Source organism: Ylistrum balloti, unplaced genomic scaffold (genome assembly GCF_031769215.1).
Source record: "Ylistrum balloti isolate Yb309-2 unplaced genomic scaffold, AGI_CSIRO_Ybal_v1 Utg369622, whole genome shotgun sequence".
Classification (NCBI taxonomy): Eukaryota; Metazoa; Mollusca; class Bivalvia; order Pectinida; family Pectinidae; genus Ylistrum; species Ylistrum balloti.
The window spans coordinates 666,007-684,627 of NW_026781892.1; the positions used below are offsets into that span (position 1 = coordinate 666,007).

The window sequence follows — 18,621 nt, forward strand, 5'->3', positions numbered from 1 at the left end:
AGCTCTATATGTGGATTGGGTCTCCCCCATGTTCCTGGCCATGCATTTTTCAATTCTGGACCAGCTCTATATGTGGATTGGGTCTCCCCCATGTTCCTGGCCATGCATTTTTCAATTCTGGACCAGCTCTATATGTGGATTGGGTCTCCCCCATGTTCCTGGCCATGCATTTTTCAATTCTGGACCAGCTCTATATGTGGATTGGGTCTCCCCCATGTTCCTGGCCATGCATTTTTCAATTCTGGACCAGCTCTATATGTGGAGTTGGTCTCCCCCATGTTCCTGGCATTTTTCATTCTGGGTTAATCAGTAAAACAGAATGACAATAGGTGGTAATGTCTGTTCCAAAGAAAATATCATTGTTATCGCTCAAAAGGGTTCCATTACTTGATTATATAATTTTGTTGATAACATAAGTAGTTGTTTGGACAGGTACCCAATGTAATCCATTTCATACTAAAGAGTCTTCATGTAGGTCTTCACCTGATCTGTTGAGCAGCAGGGTATATCAAGGATGATGAGCCTGGTAATGATGTAACTAACAAAATATTCTCACTCTTTTCTGTGTGGAATTGATTGGATGATGTTCACATGTTTGTATTCTCTTGAAAAAAAATAAATATATTATCTGTTTTTTAAAACAGGGAACCAGCTGTCAATGTTCAGAAGGCTTCTATGGTGACAGATGTCAAAACGAGTGTGATTGTTTCCATGGACATTGTTCTGGCAATGGTCAGTGTCTGTGTAGTCCAGGCTGGCAAGGAAGTCAGTGTGACCAACAGTGTCCTACAGGTAGGTATAATACTGTGTGTAGTCCAGGCTGGCAAGGAAGTCAGTGTGACCAACAGTGTCCTACAGGTAGGTATAATACTGTGTGTAGTCCAGGCTGGCAAGGAAGTCAGTGTGACCAAGTGTCCTACAGGTAGGTATAATACTGTGTGTAGTCCAGGCTGGCAAGGAAGTCAGTGTGACCAAGTGTCCTACAGGTAGGTATAATACTGTGTGTAGTCCAGGCTGGCAAGGAAGTCAGTGTGACCAAGTGTCCTACAGGTAGGTATAATACTGTGTGTAGTCCAGGCTGGCAAGGAAGTCAGTGTGACCAACAGTGTCCTACAGGTAGGTATAATACTGTGTGTAGTCCAGGCTGGCAAGGAAGTCAGTGTGACCAAGTGTCCTACAGGTAGGTATAATACTGTGTGTAGTCCAGGCTGGCAAGGAAGTCAGTGTGACCAAGTGTCCTACAGGTAGGTATAATACCGTGTGTATCTGAAAGGGAAGTCCATGTGACAAATAGTGTGTTAAAGGTAATTTAGTTGAATGAATTATGCAGTCAAGTTTGGCAGGAATGTAACTGTGACTGTCTTAAAATACTGAAAATTGACCACACACATTCTCTTAGATTATTGAGTATCATGACCGTGTGATGCTTCATCATTAAAAGAAACCAATGCATTGTTAGAAGGGGGTACCTTGATGATGAATGAACACAATTTTATATCGAATCTCATCGAGCCTCGCTTTTTTATAACTGATTTGTTGATAGATCACTTTGGGGCAGGATGTAATCAAACGTGCCACTGTGACCATGGCAAATGTCACCAGGAAATTGGCATCTGTATCTGTGATCCTGGTTTCCATGGTGATCACTGTGACCAACCTTGTTCTGTAAGTATATACTTATTTAGATAATATTTAATGGTTTCCTGTTCAGTATCATTGATATTTACGAGTTTGACAGAATATCTACATTTGTCAGGAGGCTGAAGTACCATTGAAAAATAGATGTATACTGTCATACGAATTATATATATATTTAAAAAAGTGATGTTAAAAATGTTTTTTCACGTCAGATGGTTTGATGTCATGCTCAACACCATTTTGAATAAGCTGCTTTACCTTGTATTCTACCAGTTAATGCTGTTATTTGGTGAGAATCCCTTACAAAACTATGTTTATATATCAAATCAGAGAATACACTCTGGTTTATTCAAAACTACCAAATTTTAAACATCACTGGAAAGTTACATGTATGTCATCATTTGTAGTATCATAAGATTTCATATAGCATGACTGCAGTAATGATATACATTTTTATCAAACTGACGTATTCCGATATTTCACTGGCAGAAATTTAATGAATATGTAATTCAAGTATTTATGTAAGTTATTAAATATCAGCAAATCGGCAGATTACAGCTGAAATACTTGCATGTTTTCTATACACCTTGATATCTATTATAGCTATTTTGGGAAGGTCATTCACATGATTCCAAAAGCAATAGATTTTATTATGGTTTTATGACTCTGTGCTTTTGATTCTTAGTTGATTTTTGAGCATTCTTAATCCAAATAATGCATATTGAGTATTTAAAAAAGGCCTTTCCATTGTAATTGATAGCAAAGAGTTGTATTTTTTTAAAAGTTAAGCAGCAGTAATTTAGAGAAAATCTAAGTAGCTATATTTTTTTCATGTCCTGAACATAGCAAGGTATTAGCTAGCCTGAGTTTCCTTAACTTATTTCATACATCAGCAGTTACTTCACAGACTTAATTTGTTTTCCAAATTTCAACGTACAGAACAACACCTATGGCTCTAACTGTCGGCGGGAGTGTTTGGCGTGTGGAAGATTTTCCACAGGGACATGTGACCCAGCCACAGGACATTGTCAATGTGTACCAGGCTACAAGGGTATACTCTGTACCACGCCCTGTCCAACCGGCAAATTTGGTGCAAACTGTTCCCAGACTTGTGCGTAAGTATAAGATATGGCAGAGATGGTGTTGATCTGTTATATCATTCGCCATAAATACATCCTTCACAAACAGTGACATCTTATAGAGCAAGAATTTAATCATTTTGTCTGTGTCAGTCCTAAAGCTTATGTTATCATTTTGTCTGTGTCAGTCCTAAAGCATATGTTATCATTTAGTCGGTGTCAGTCCTAAAGCATATGTTATCATTTAGTCGGTGTCAGTCCTAAAGCTTATGTTATCATTTAGTCTGTGTCAGTCCTAAAGCTTATGTTATCATTTTGTCTGTGTCAGTCCTAAAGCTTATGTTATCATTTTGTCTGTGTCAGTCCTAAAGCTTATGTTATCATTTTGTCTGTGTCAGTCCTAAAGCTTATGTTATCATTTTGTCTGTGTCAGTCCTAAAGCATATGTTATCATTTTGTCTGTGTCAGTCCTAAAGCATATGTTATCATTTTGTCTGTGTCAGTCCTAAAGCTTATGTTATCATTTTGTCTGTGTCAGTCCTAAAGCATATGTTATCTTTTTGTCTGTGTCAGTCCTAAAGCATATGTTATCATTTTGTCTGTGTCAGTCCTCAAGGTTATGTACAAGTTATATTTTGATTCATACAATAGTTCTGCTATTCTACATTTGATAATGGTTTGGATTGTCTGCGGACAAGATACTGAGTTGGATGGTCAGACATCATTTGAAATATAAAATGCTAGTGTAAAAGAAATTGAGATGAAAGTCATTCATGCTGTCTTTAAGGACAGAATCATATACTTTATTTCTTTCTTCTGGCTGTGGCGAGACGCCTTACTTACTTTATTCATATCTTAACAAATTCAGATGTGAGAGAGGGACTTGTCGACAGACTGACGGATTTTGTTATTGTCCTGATGGATGGACTGGTACAAAATGTCACTTACAGGTTAGTAAGGCAGAATGTCAAGGTCAAACGATGGACCAGTACAAAATGTCACTTACAGGTTAGTAAGATGGAATATCAAGGTCAAACGATGGACCAGTACAAAATGTCACTTACAGGTTAGTAAGGCAGAATGTCAAAGTCAAACAATGGACCAGTACAAAATGTCACTTACAGGTTAGTAAGATGGAATATCAAGGTCAAACGATGGACCAGTACAAAATGTCACTTACAGGTTAGTAAGGCAGAATGTCAAGGTCAAACAATGGACCAGTACAAAATGTCACTTACAGGTTAGTAAGGCAGAATGTCAAGGTCAAACAATGGACCAGTACAAAATGTCACTTACAGGTTAGTAAGGCAGAATGTCAAGGTCAAACGATGGACCAGTACAAAATGTCACTTACAGGTTAGTAAGGCAGAATGTCAAGGTCAAACGATGGACCAGTACAAAATGTCACTTACAGGTTAGTAAGGCAGAATGTCAAGGTCAAACAATGGACCAGTACAAAATGTCACTTACAGGTTAGTAAGGCAGAATGTCAAGGTCAAACGATGGACCAGTACAAAATGTCACTTACAGGTTAGTAAGATGGAATATCAAGGCAGGAAAAGTTGAGCACAACTAATTTATACAAAACAGCTTTGAAACACTGTCTTGTATAATGACATTTCACACACTGGTCGCATAAAAAAATATAGATAAAATGTGGCATCAAGTTTATAAATCAACACCAAACATTGGGATTTATCAACATTTATCATCAAGTTTATAAGTCAACACCAAACATTGGGATTTATCAACATTTATCATCAAGTTTTATAAGTCAACACCAAACATCGGGATTTATAAACAACATTTGTAAAAGTACAGAAATGACATCATGTTAATCAAATGGTAATATACAATATATTCTCAAGTCAATAAACCATCCAGTTGATCAGGCAGTCATTGTTTATGTAAGACTGAAATATTCCAGACAATAAAATATAAGAGAATAAGATGATATCTTTAAGAGTGAGGAGATGTGTTTTGGTAAGTACTGTATAGATTCAGGTTTTGACAGATTAATAGAATTTATCTGATCACGTCTACCGTAGAATTTCACTATTAGGTACAAAAGAAAGGTGAAGCATGACATAACAAAGATTGGAAAAATATTTCAGATGTCAACTTGTTACAGCATTCAATGATTCCTGACTCCAATAACATGTCAAGCAAAATATGAAATTGTCTATTGTATGGTAATGATGGCACTCATCCAGTTCATAGATGATGTGATATATATATGACATGAATATTAATTCTTTGTTTTCCTGTCTTTATGCTCCGTGATGGGAGAGCATATAGTCGCTGCTTTGTCTGTCCATCCGTCATAATTTTGTCCGTAACATAACACAAGAAACTGTAAGAGGTATCAACAAGGGAATTGAGAGGTAGATAGATCTCAACAAAGAGAAGTGCAATGAAAAAGAACTATAACTCTCTTTTGCATAATATAGGAGTTATTGCCCTTTGTTATTTTTGATACTTAAATTTTATCCCATTTGGGGAGCATAACCTGTCTCTAACGGCCCTTGTCATTATTTGCAGTGCCCTCCTGGTAAATGGGGATACAACTGTTCCAATGCCTGTAAGTGTAGCCCCCACAGTAATGGCTGTGATCCTGTCTCTGGACAATGCCAGTGTCAGCCTGGATTTGCAGGAGGTAAGGCTGCTTACAGATGGTTTAAAAGACATTTGATAAGAATGTGTAGCAGCATTTGTAAAGGATATTTGTATCTACATGATAATTGGTTTTTTCATCTCAAGGTCTTTTCAGTACTTAATTGAAAGATTTAAGCCTGCTAACAAAACATAAAATTGAATGCTAAAGCAATGAAAAGTAAAATAAAGTTTCAATAAACTGACTTCAAAAAAGTTATTTAAAAATTTAGGAAATATTTGCTTAATAAACAAACTTGTTGTAACAAAGTCATGCTTCAGTATTGAGATAATATATGTAGTTATATTAGTTCATATCATTGAAACAAATAAAATCCTTTTTTTGTAAATTTAGTTTACTGTCGGGAAAGCTGTAAAGATGGAATGTATGGACAAAATTGTACCAATCACTGTCGTTGTAATCCATATGGATTTACTGTATGTAGTCCAATTGATGGTTCATGTCAGTGTCGTCTTGGTTACACGGGCGACATGTGTGAGAGAGGTAAGTGGATTGGCTTCAAATGGCCTTACCCGTCCAGTAAGTGAGCATATGTGGTTGTGTGGTGTTCATTGTAATGTTTTCTCTTTAGAAGACTTATTGTCAATAACAAAAATGATCATGACATATGGTTAGTGGCAAGTTTTAGTGAAGGGCTTTAAAGTTGATGAATGACCTTGGCCTTCTTCACCGTTCAAAAAGATAAAATATGTTGAAATCTTCAAATGAGTTCTTCTGAATATCGAAATGGAAAATAGATGTCATGACATGTAGCATGTAGTATGCTCCAAGTTTACTTAAATGAATAACTTTGACTGCTTATAAAGTTAAAGAGTTAAATGTCTTGTATATTTTGATGACCTCTTTTGAATAACTGAACAGTACAAGTTCTTGATATTTACAAGTAGCATGCTGGTGTGAAGGGCTGTAAAAAATATGCTCAGTTGATTTATCAGGATCTACTTCAAGTTTAATCAAGATCAATCCTGGCAAAATTTCAAAATGATTTCTGATGAAAAATAGACTACAATGAGCACGTCACAACAATCAACAAGTTCAAAACCTATAGCAATGGTAGATTGTAAATCTAAATATGAGAATTTAGTTTTTAAGAATATGAGTCTACCTGTAAAGTGAAAGACAGACCTCTTCTCAGTGAAAGACACATTTTTCTATGATCTAATTTAAGATTTTACGATCTTTCTAATGTAGTCATTTAACTTTGCTTTGTAGTGTGTAATCCAGGGCAGTGGGGTCTCGATTGCAAGATGAATTGTGAGTGCAGTAACCATGGCAACTGCAATCCATTTACTGGAGCATGTGACTGTCTACCAGGATTCAATGGTACCAACTGTCAGTTTTGTAAGTACAGTAAAACACAGATAAGTCAACGTCAGTGGTACCAACTGTCAGTTTTGTAATGTACAGTAAAACAGATAAGTCAATGTCAGTGGTACCAACTGTCAGTTTTGTAAGTACAGTAAAACACTGATAAGTCAATGTCAGTGGTACCAACTGTCAGTTTTGTAAGTACATTTGTAACATTTTGTCCAGCATGAATAAGTGTTTTGAAATTAAAACATGCATGTCCTGCACTAATATCCACATTGGCCACCGGTTATGGTGTATCGAATGAAGGATTAGTAGGTTGATGTAGAAATATCATGTCTTAAGTGGTTTGGACACCAGGGTCGTGTAGGTTACTGACTGAAGTGGTTTGGACACCAGGGTCGTGTAGGTTACTGACTGAAGTGGTTTGGACACCAGGGTCGTGTAGGTTACTGACTGAAGTGGTTTGGACACAAGGGTCGTGTATGTTACTGACTGAAGTGGTTTGGACACCAGGGTCGTGTAGGTTACTGACTGAAGTGGTTTGGACACCAGGGTCGTGTAGGTTACTGACTGAAGTGGTTTGGACACCAGGGTCGTGTAGGTTACTGAAGTGGTTTGGACACCAGGGTCGTGTAGGTTACTGACTGAAGTGGTTTGGACACCAGGGTCGTGTAGGTTACTAACTGAAGTGGTTTGGACACCAGGGTCGTGTAGGTTACTGACTGAAGTGGTTTGGTGAACAACTCTTAATGAAAGTAATAGTAACAAATGTATATTAGCAGTAAATCAAAGTGTAGACAAAATCATTTGTTTGAGACGATGTGCTTTTTGGGAAAACAGCATCTTAAGGAATAATGAACCTATTATATTGCAAAATACTAAGAAAGTTTGAACTTTATCAAACACAATATATGAATCAGTGTTACAAAGTAAGTGATATTACACTGAATCTAGTATCATTGATAGGTATTTTGTATCCATCGACAAATTGGGATGAAAGCGTTCTTGTCATCGGATAAATTGGCAGTATATCATTATATGGTCATATCAAAAGTGTCAATCTGCTAAAATATTTTATATAAACCTGGAGTTCAGGGCCCTGACAGGGACACATGAGTGACAATTGTATAACTTAGAAAGAGTCATTCTGTTATTGTGATGAAGTGACATTCAGGCCATTTGTTTCAGCTTGTCCAGCCAGCACGTTTGGTAAGAACTGTGGGCAGTCCTGTAATTGCAATGGAGGAACCTGTGATCCTAGAAATGGGATATGTTCTTGTTCTCCGGGAAGGAAAGGTCATCAGTGTGAGTTAGGTAAGTTTTTCAAGGTCAAAGGTCACCACACTGACCGAGAAAATCTATGTTGAATTAGTCACTTGTCTTAGGTCAGTCTTTTAATGTATGAATGAAATCATGCAATTCGATCTATTTATATTTGACCATAGATATGTAGTTTTGTAGTTGAATATCCATAAGGAGGGGAGTAGGAGGGGGGTGTGGTTCAGGTTCAGTTTCATTTTTAGCAGTTGAACTGACTGCTATATGTTCTTTTTAGATGCTGGGAATCAGCATCTTATAGGCTTGATGGGCAGTACACTTCAGTGCTCGAACAGGAACACTAACTCTAACATTTATGTGTGATTCTCATTCCGCAAAGTGACTGTTTTGCCCACTCATAATGCATGATAACTATGGGATATAGGTACTTTTCAACCTCCAATAAGAAGAGCTCTCAAACAAATTTATGGTAATCTGAAATAAATCAGAAGATTGTGCAGCCAACCTGCTGCACGCAGCAAATGTCAACATGAATGCTGGTTCCTCAGGGGTTTACCAGCTTTAATTCTAATTTACTTTAAAGAAAAGTATTGCACCAAAAGTGGATTTGACATACTTTAAAAAAAAACAATATAAACCAAAAAATATTCATCCACATTTATCCTCAAGCGGATTAATGATTTCAGGAGTCGATCAGTTCAAATAGTGAATTCATTTAACTTGTGTATCTCTACAGCAATATTGAATTTTCATGGATTTTGTGTAGAAGAGGTTCAAATATTATAGACATTTCAGTCCAACATTGACTTACCAATGTCTGCCATCACAATGGTGGTGTTTAACCTATTGCCAAAAAAAAAAATAGCAATGATGATTTTGATAAAGCTGGAAATATTTATGACATGTCTCTCCAAAGATCATATTTAAGTAAGTTACCTTTTGAAATGATATGCATGGTTAGAATTTAATCTTAAAACAGTGAAGCCAAAAAAATTGATATAAGAAGTCCATGAGGCAATGCAACCTGTACTAATTTGAACTGTTTCTGTTTCGTTTTTATATCGTACGTATCTTGAAATCCATGCTAGGGACTTCTAGAAGCTACCCTAGTGTAGAACCACTAGTTACTGTCCTTAGTGACTGTTGATTACAACAATCAAAATTGTTAAAGGTTCATTGATTTGTAAATGTGCTGTTAAGAGGATCATAGTGCAATGATAAAATAAACATGTAGGTTAACACAGACACACAGCCATCTTGGATTTCAACAGTTAAAGCTTGTTGCAACTTCTTGAGAATTCTGAATTGATTGATATTCTTACATTCCAGATATTTGTCCCTGGTTGTTATTTTGAATCTGACTAAAACATCATTTAAATATGGAATTGACTTTCTGTAAATACTGGCTAACAGACTGCCTTCATGGACTTTGTTCTAATTTATCTTATTTCTTTAAATCAGTGAGAATTACTGGATATAGTTTTCGTTTATCCCAAGATGTCCACACACATTAATCTCAAGATGTCCACACACATTAATCTCAAGATGTCCACACACATTAATCTCAAGATGTCCACACACATTTATCCCAAGATGTCCACACACATTAATCTCAAGATGTCCACACACATTAATCTCAAGATGTCCACACACATTTATCCCAAGATGTCCACACACATTAATCCCAAGATGTCCACACACATTTATCCCAAGATGTCCACACACATTTATCCCAAGATGTCCACACACATTTATCCCAAGATGTCCACACACATTTATCCCAAGATGTCCACACACATTTATCCCAAGATGTCCACACACATTAATCTCAAGATGTCCACACACATTTATCCCAAGATGTCCACACACATTTATCCCAAGATGTCCACACACATTAATCTCAAGATGTCCACACACATTAATCTCAAGATGTCCACACACATTAATCTCAAGATGTCCACACACATTCAAGATGTCCACACTCAAGATGTCCACACACATTAATCTCAAGATGTCCACACACATTAATCACACACAAGATGTCCACACACATTAATCTCAAGATGTCCACACACATTTATCTCAAGATGTCCACACACATTTATCCCAAGATGTCCACACACATTAATCTCAAGATGTCCACACACATTTATCTCAAGATGTCCACACACATTAATCCCAAGATGTCCACACACATTAATCCCAAGATGTCCACACACATTAATCTCAAGATGTCCACACATTAATCTCAAGATGTCCACACACATTAATCTCAAGATATCCACACACATTAATCTCAAGATGTTTGTATTTGATTTTGGAACCAATTTCAAAGAAAAGAAACATCGCACAATTGTTACAAATTTCTCTCTAGGATCTATTGTTTAGCCCACCTGGCATTGACATAACACATCATCCATCTGCGACGTGAACATATTCTAGTCACTGTTCATTTTTGTGATAGTTTCAATCAACCAGTGTTTCAACATGCAAATGAGTGATAGGTTAAAGTTAAAGGTCATTTTTTGAAATGTTAGTCTCACCCAAGTTTACAGTGATATCGGTCATGGTATATATATAAAATACCATTTCCTGGTAATTTCCAGTTGGAGAATAGATTATTTTTACACATTATAAAGGTATATTCTGATAACTGCTTGCATTATTGCTTTATTTAGATGCTCCATGCTCTCAGCAATTTGATAATGCAAAACCATTCTACATCAGGAAAATTATGTGCCTGTCAAATGGAACTGTTTTATTGTCAAATCAAAAAGTTTTGTCGTCATAAAGACATTTGAATGTAACAGCAGGCATGTCCTCCCCGATTAATTATTCATACATTATCGTATCATAGTAGACCAATTCCTTTTACTAAAGTGTATATCTTTGACAAATAATCATCTAGGTGTTGAATATTTATTATCTGTGAACATTTTTGCATTAAAATGTTTGCATGATTCCCATTTAGTTTCATGTATATTGCATGTGAAATTGACATTTGTGTTAGAAAATATGCATTAGTGTAATTGAAAACTACGAAAGATAATGATACTTCCATTTGTAGCCATCATTGTAAAATTCACCCACTCATTGTTATGAACTTAAAAGGATCAACTTTCTGAACTTTTAATGTGTATAGGCTTGGAAACATACACATAAAGCTAAACTCATCTGATAATAAATCATGGGGGAAGAAGGAAAGTTTAAATGATGATTTAGTGTAAAAGACTTAATTAATACTTAATTCACACATATGAGGGAGACTGAACTCAAAGCTAATTTCCTTTCTGGAAAAAAAACTGTATCATAGATATTGGTACATAACCTGAACAAGTGCTTCATATGGTGGCAAAATTATATGGGATTTTTTATTTAAGATAATGATGTTACTGCTGGTATTCCTATTTTGGGAAAGGTACTTGAGTTTAAGATATACTTTACAAACTATATATATACCTAACGGCCATGAATTTATATAATCATTGTGATGCCAAGGGAATTATTCCTACAGACTTACAATTAAAATAACATCCCGTCTATCTGGTTATAAGTCTGGCCGGTTCCCATTCGTAATAGATATCACTACTTGAAAATATTTGACCACACTGTAACCCACTAATTGTATGTTTATGACCGGAGAAATGCATCTGAACACTCTTACATTGAATATAATGTGACAATACTTACTTGGATTGACCAAAGTTTACATGACAGCTATTGTCAATGAAGCAGAAGTTGCTCACTCTTCCGGAACACCTGGTCTTCTCCCTGTACTTTTTCAGGTGTCTTCTCGTAAATCTTTGTTGTGTTCATATTTTGCCCTAGTTTTATGGAATTGGAATTATGATTATGTTGCCATGTTGGTATTTTCTTGATGTTTTTTTTTCTTTATATGATATCCCTCTTGGAAGTAGAAATTCCATTTTGTTACATTCTTCTGTAATATATACTGTAAGGAAGGTTTAACAATATGATTTTTTTAGTTTCCAGAACAACACATAAACAATTGCAGGGCTATCGATCTGCCAGATTTGGGGCCAATAGTCGGCCCAATGCAAAATAGTATCTTTTTTTCCCAATTTAGACCCCAAGTTTTCCCAATTCTAAGGAAAACGCCGCTATTTTTCCCAATTCTAAGGGCCCCGGGCCCCAGTCCCAACATGGGGTGTGAGAGCCCTGAATTGTATGAAATACTGTATAGGTATATGATAAACTGTATGATACAAATGCTTGCTTTCTAGAACAAGTCAGTGATACAAAGTGCCTTAAGTTTGGAATCTTAGAAAGCAAGGAAGGGAAATTCAAACCGGCCTAGATTAATGCTTTATAAAAAGACAGGAGGGGGTGCACTCACTCAATCATTGAATTTTAATAATTCTCGACATTGGAATCTTCTGGAGAAACATCAAGTACATTATAAACGGTGCTGCTAATCATATGTATATAGTTCTGCAAATGTTAAGAAACTATTGAAGATATATTGTCGGTGGAATTTTGCCAACTTGTCATGGTACTAATGAATGCTCTTTAGGATTAAAAAACTGAGGTAACAATGCCTTTGGATGTCATAAAATGGAAAGTCAGTAAAAACTTGTTGATGGCACAGTTAAATTTATTGCTTTGTATTGATAAATCTTTTTACACAGTTTTCGTACTATTGATCAATCTTTTTATACAGTTTTCGTACTCTCTATTCAGGATGCCTCACTTTGTGGTAGCAAGACAGCGTTTGAGTGATTTCTTTGATTTGGAATGGTGTTATGGAAACAAAACTTTCTTTTGTTTACACTTTGTATAAAACATGTTGGGTTTTCCTTTAACCTTTGTGTTTTGGGTGTTGAATTTCAGTTGGATCTTGATTTGATTTTTTTCTTCAGTTTGTGAGTCTACACACTTTGGTTTCGACTGCGCTCAGCCATGTGTTTGCCAGAATGAAGGTGTATGTAATCCTGTGAATGGAGATTGCCTTTGCCAGCCTGGATGGTCAGGAATAAGGTGTGATAAACGTAAGTATTGTCAGTCTGACTGTATGACATGATACATTGTGTCAAACCTGAATATTGTCAGCCTGACTGGTGTAGGATACATTGTGACAAACCTGAATATTGTCAGTCTGACTGGTGTAGGATACATTGTGACAAACCTGAATATTGTCTGTCTGACTGGTGTAGGATACATTGTGACAAACCTGAATATTGTCAGCCTGACTGGTGTAGGATACATCGTGACAAACCTGAATATTGTCAGCCTGACTGGTGTAGGATACATCGTGACAAACCTGAATATTGTCAGCCTGACTGGTGTAGGATACATTGTGACAAACCTGAATATTGTCTGTCTGACTGGTGTAGGATACATTGTGACAAACCTGAATATTGTCAGCCTGACTGGTGTAGGATACATTGTGACAAACCTGAATATTGTCAGCCTGACTGGTGTAGGATACATTGTGACAAACCTGAATATTGTCAGCCTGACTGGTGTAGGATACATTGTGACAAACCTGAATATTGTCAGCCTGACTGGTGTAGGATACATTGTGACAAACCTGAATATTGTCAGCCTGACTGGTGTAGGATACATTGTGACAAACCTGAATATTGTCTGCCTGACTGGTAAGGAATATATGAAGAGAAACTCGGGTATTATCAGCCAAGCTTTTTCAGGAATATGGTATCACAAATGCAGTCACATGAAATTTTCTGAATATGGATATGTTTAGATTAAGGTAAGTATTGTCAGCTTTGCTTGTCATCATGATGCAGTTATATCATTCATACCTGTTACCTAAATGTGTGCATTTGCAAAGTATCGTGTTGAATTTTCTAGCTTGTCCTGAGGGTCAGTTTGGTGTCAACTGTGCGCAGACATGTCCGCCGTGCCAGAACGACGGATCTTGTGATAGTGTCACCGGCCAATGCTCATGTGCTTCAGGATATACTGGTCCATTGTGTAATGAGAGTAAGTAATCACACCTTTCTCAGCATGAATGTTACTTCTCATTCAACAACAGTCTTAATATGCTGATTAATAGGTGAAGCATAATTTACATTTTAAGTGTGGTGCTTTCTATACCAATACTTTCCTTACTTTTCTGACAGTACTATCACAAGTCCAGTGATGGCATTCAAACAAAACACTATGTCAACAATTAAAGTATGTCTACTCTTTTATTTCCATTGCCTAAATATTTGTATGGTTCCTCCACACAGCTTGTACACCAGGATTATGGGGCAGTGGTTGTACCATGCAGTGTCCTACCTCCTGTTCATCAACATGTTTCTCTACTACTGGCACGTGTAATTGTCTCCCGGGTGCATGTTTAAATGGAGGCGTCTGTAACAAGAAGGTGAGTGATTTACAGTTCCAGGCTGTTAAGCTTACAATCAAGTGTTGCTGCGGTTTTTGCCTTGTTGATATGGATACTTGTGTTGCACACCTTTGTTACTTAACAAATGTAGTCCTTGGACTGGATGTTTGGGCATCTCTTTCAAAGTAGATAGGTATTATTCTGAAAATTGATGTCTGAGCTTCGAAAATTTAATCTCAAAATTGGGACAGAAAGTTGATATCTGACTGGATTGTATGTCGTGAAGTTCAAACTTTTAACTTCATGTTTACGATATAAGTGTGTTTCATTGATAAAAGGACTGAAATCTTGGTTGTGTTTACGTCATAACTGTATATTTACAGTAAGACCTTGCTCCGTCTCAAGGAAACTGGTAATCTCAGATGGAAAAAATGGGTTGCGTTCTTTGATTCTGGGAGAAAAGATGCAGCGGTGCATCGTTTTGTAACCTGCAGCCTGTATATGTCTATTGTACACAAAATATCTGTATTATGTAAAAAGTTAAGAAATACAAGATCTGACAAAAAACCTCTGATATTCCCCAAATCATAGTTATGTCAACTATTATCAATTCCCACAACTTCATGAGACTTGCATGAGATGTGACTGAATTACGAACTTGGAAGTGTTGTCAATGCTGCATGATAACACTTTACAAAGTTGTTCATTATAAAATTCTCATTTCTATTCATTGAAAATGGAAGCAAAATTTCAAAATTAGCATATTGTGATGATTGAAGCATATTATGGACTATATGTTTTGTTGCCTGGTGAAGAAAGAAACTAGCTAGCAGCTGCTCTGTTTGTGTTCACATGCACATTTACGATAGCTGCAACAATGGTGCAAAGTGACCTTATTCTGCAGGGTCAGATGAAAGGGAATTCGAGGAGCAAAATTGAGATACAAATTATTTGTCTGATGATTCTGAAAAATGATAGGTAATGATTTTTAAAGAATGATAATTACAATGGTACCGTTTTCCAAAATATCTGATGTGATTCGGTTGCCATGGTAACCAAATTAAAGATTAAATATACTGATGTAATGCCCAATAGCTTTTATAGTACATGGTAATTAAAACATTGTAAGTATTAACTCAGTGGGATGGGGATGGAATTTGGTTGGAGGGTTTTACTTATCATCAGGGTGACAGTTTTAGTTGGAATCTATTTATTTACAGGGGTTGTGTTTGTGTGTTGATGGTTTCCATGGTACCGATTGTTCACTGGCGAAAGGAACTCAGTTGTCTGGCTCTGTTTCCGCCCATACCTCCACCAAATCATCAGGTATTATATTATATACTTTTCCAGCTAAGTTAACATCCATAATCACCAATTTCTTGTGACTTTGATTTTATTTTGAATCAATAAAATGTTTGATAGTGTGTTTAAGTGTACTTAAGTGTGGTTAACTCATTGAAATAGCTTTAATCTAGTTTACGTTCACAGTTGTCCATAATTTAGTATTTGAAAATTTACAGGGAATGAACATTTTAACAAGGAATCCTTTTTTTCTGTTGTCAGTGTTATCATCAAACTCTGGTCACTTTGATTTCTTAATATCTACTTTGTGAATATATTGACCTGTTTTATCAATATGCAGCTTTTATCTGCATGGCAAAGATAGTACCTACAAGTTTAATTGGTATTGAAAAGAGTTTTAATGTCTGCCCATTGAACTGAATGTACTTTGATGCAAAAATCTATTTAGAAGTAAAATCAATGATCGTAAGTTGAATTTTTCACATGCTGTTTACCACGGAAACTCTTTGTTCCCACTCTTATCGACGTATGTCTGATAATGTTCATGTTACTGTGAATCAGAATTGTTTCTCTTCAGAGAGATATCATATTTTTGTCTAGTATTGCTTCCACCTACAAGCAGTAACTCTACCGGTACTCCTCGTGTCAATTTAGCAGTTATACATTATTTTTATGCTCCCTGCCCGTCTGTCAATTTGCCCTTACATCTGTTTGTCCATCCATCTGTCCATCATAATTTTGTCTGGAGCATATCACAAAAACTATAAGAGGTATCAGCATGAAACTTCATAAGTAGATAGATCTCTTAGGAGTAGTTTGCAGTATACAAGAACCATAACTCTCTTTTGTATGATTTAGGAGTTTTTGCCCATAGTATTTTTCATACTTAAATTTTTTCAAAATTAACCCTTTTGGAACTTGCATGTATTCAGGGAGCATACATTGGTTCCGTCTCTTGTTTGACATTGCTCTGCTGTCATTGATATCGATCAAGAGCTGGAATCTAGGTTACTATAGATAAGACATTATAAAACTGCTTGTGATCACTCGACAATATCAGAATGCGAGTGTATCCTCTGTTCCTCAGTATTGACATGTTATATCACTTTCACATATTCTTTGTAGGCTCCGCTATATACCTGAGTAAAGGGTCAATGGCTGGCATTGTGTTAGGTTTGATTATCATGGCCTTAATTGCTGTAACAGCGGTGTTTCTGTTGATGCGCAAAAGATATACTGGACAGTTTATACATGGAACAGGCGGTGTTGCCAAAACAGCTTTCTCTCCAGAGGTCAAAGAGGTGAATATAAAAAAACTACATATGTTTTATAATATGTGTGCTCCATCTCCCATGTGTGGTAGAGACTATATCGTGGTAAAGGAATGTTTGGGACATATCGTGGTAGAGGAATGTTTGGGATATATCGTGGTTGAGGAATGGTTGGGATATATAATGGTAGAGGAAGGTTTGGGACATATCGTGGTAGAGGAAGGTTTGGGACATATCGTGGTAGAGGAAAGGTTGGGGTATACCGTGGTAGAGGAATGTTTGGGACATATCGTGGTAGAGGAAAGGTTGGGATATATTGTGGTAGATATATCTTTGGGATATATGGTGGTAGAGGAATGGTTGGGACATGTCGTGGTAGAGGAATGGTTGTGATATATAATGGTAGACGAGTGATATGAATTTATCCTGGTAATGGTAGAAGGATGATATGGATCATGGTAGTGTGATAAAATAGAAAGATCTTGGTTGAAAAGTGACAGTTTTATTATCCGTCATTTTATTCTACTCTGATAAGTGAAAAAAAAAACATGTATTGTTTTTGATAGGACAGATTAGAGATCAGAGTTACAAAACAGTCAGATCAAATTTGACAAATTTTCACCTGTTTTTATAGGGTTTAGAATAAAATGCTTCATATCGTAATAGTAAAGATATTTTCTCACAATTGCGGCAGTCACACACTATCCCGGGTATTGGTTTTGCATCACACATGTAATTGAATTTTAACAGACACGATCAAGAAATATGTATGAATGACATAATTATTATCTGGTTACAATAAGTAAAATTGTGGAATCGTTAGCTGACTTGAACTATATTTTATTTGATTTCTGTTGACAATGAAATAAGATAACTACAACGTGATTGACAATTACATTTTAAGTTTCCTTTCTTCAGGACACAAATGATGGAGCTGCAGGTTTTTCCAATCCTCTTCACTTCTCTGAATTTTCTACACCAAAGACAGATCCAGATGAAACTCTGAAAGACAGTGCAGCATAATGATGACATTTCATTTTCTTTACTACTGCTCATTCATCATATTTTCATCACAGTGCCATCAATGTGTTCTGTCATTCAACACAGTAACCACATCCTTACTTATGTAAAGGTGGACATTTAATGCCACCCGTACATCTCCCTTTCCATCAGCTGATAATACACTTTTATTAATCTTCAATATGTATTATCTTTGAAAAGTTGATGGCCAAAACACCTATACCAAATACAACAGAATGTAAACTGGATACTGGAAGTAGTTGGGTGTTGTAATTACTACCACATAAATGATAACCCCCTCCACTCCCCCATCTGTACATTGGGTGCGGGTTATTGTTGTGACCAGGCAGAAATTCACAGCGACTGGTACTCATATCCTAACCATGGTTTGTTATCAATCCGATATGAATGTATGTTATTTTTTGATCATTGTACATGTATGTGTTCATATTTGTAAAATAAAATGAAATTAACGACTGATATTTTCTTCATATCATCAACCAAATCAATATCAATGTCTTGTGAGTGTTCTATTGAGTTCACTGAAAATTACATCAGAAAATTGTAATCCAAATCAAGATATCTGTTGTTAGACATTGATACAGAGTAACTGACTTTCCCCGTGTTACAAACCAACTTACCTATAGTCCTAACATATCAGAAACAGGCCTTGCAATAACTCTTGGCTCTAAACCTAGGCTTAACAGGATGGTTACACTGAAACCTTGGCTTAAT

At 36.3% G+C, this 18,621-nt stretch overlaps 1 protein-coding gene across 1 annotated transcript in view; it reads left to right on the forward strand.

Moving 5' to 3' along the window:
• LOC132550023 (uncharacterized) overlaps positions 1-17,889 on the forward strand; it is a 54,959-nt gene extending 37,070 nt beyond the window's left edge. Inside the window, exons 35-48 of the mRNA XM_060214022.1 lie at positions 645-792; positions 1,544-1,665; positions 2,578-2,753; positions 3,586-3,667; positions 5,259-5,373; positions 5,725-5,874; positions 6,604-6,732; positions 7,891-8,016; positions 12,861-12,989; positions 13,813-13,944; positions 14,196-14,332; positions 15,514-15,619; positions 16,721-16,896; positions 17,785-17,889. Coding sequence (XP_060070005.1) covers positions 645-792; positions 1,544-1,665; positions 2,578-2,753; positions 3,586-3,667; positions 5,259-5,373; positions 5,725-5,874; positions 6,604-6,732; positions 7,891-8,016; positions 12,861-12,989; positions 13,813-13,944; positions 14,196-14,332; positions 15,514-15,619; positions 16,721-16,896; positions 17,785-17,889 — 1,833 coding nt within the window. The remainder of the gene's footprint in view (positions 1-644; positions 793-1,543; positions 1,666-2,577; positions 2,754-3,585; positions 3,668-5,258; positions 5,374-5,724; positions 5,875-6,603; positions 6,733-7,890; positions 8,017-12,860; positions 12,990-13,812; positions 13,945-14,195; positions 14,333-15,513; positions 15,620-16,720; positions 16,897-17,784) is intronic.
• The last annotated feature ends 732 nt before the right edge of the window (positions 17,890-18,621 follow it).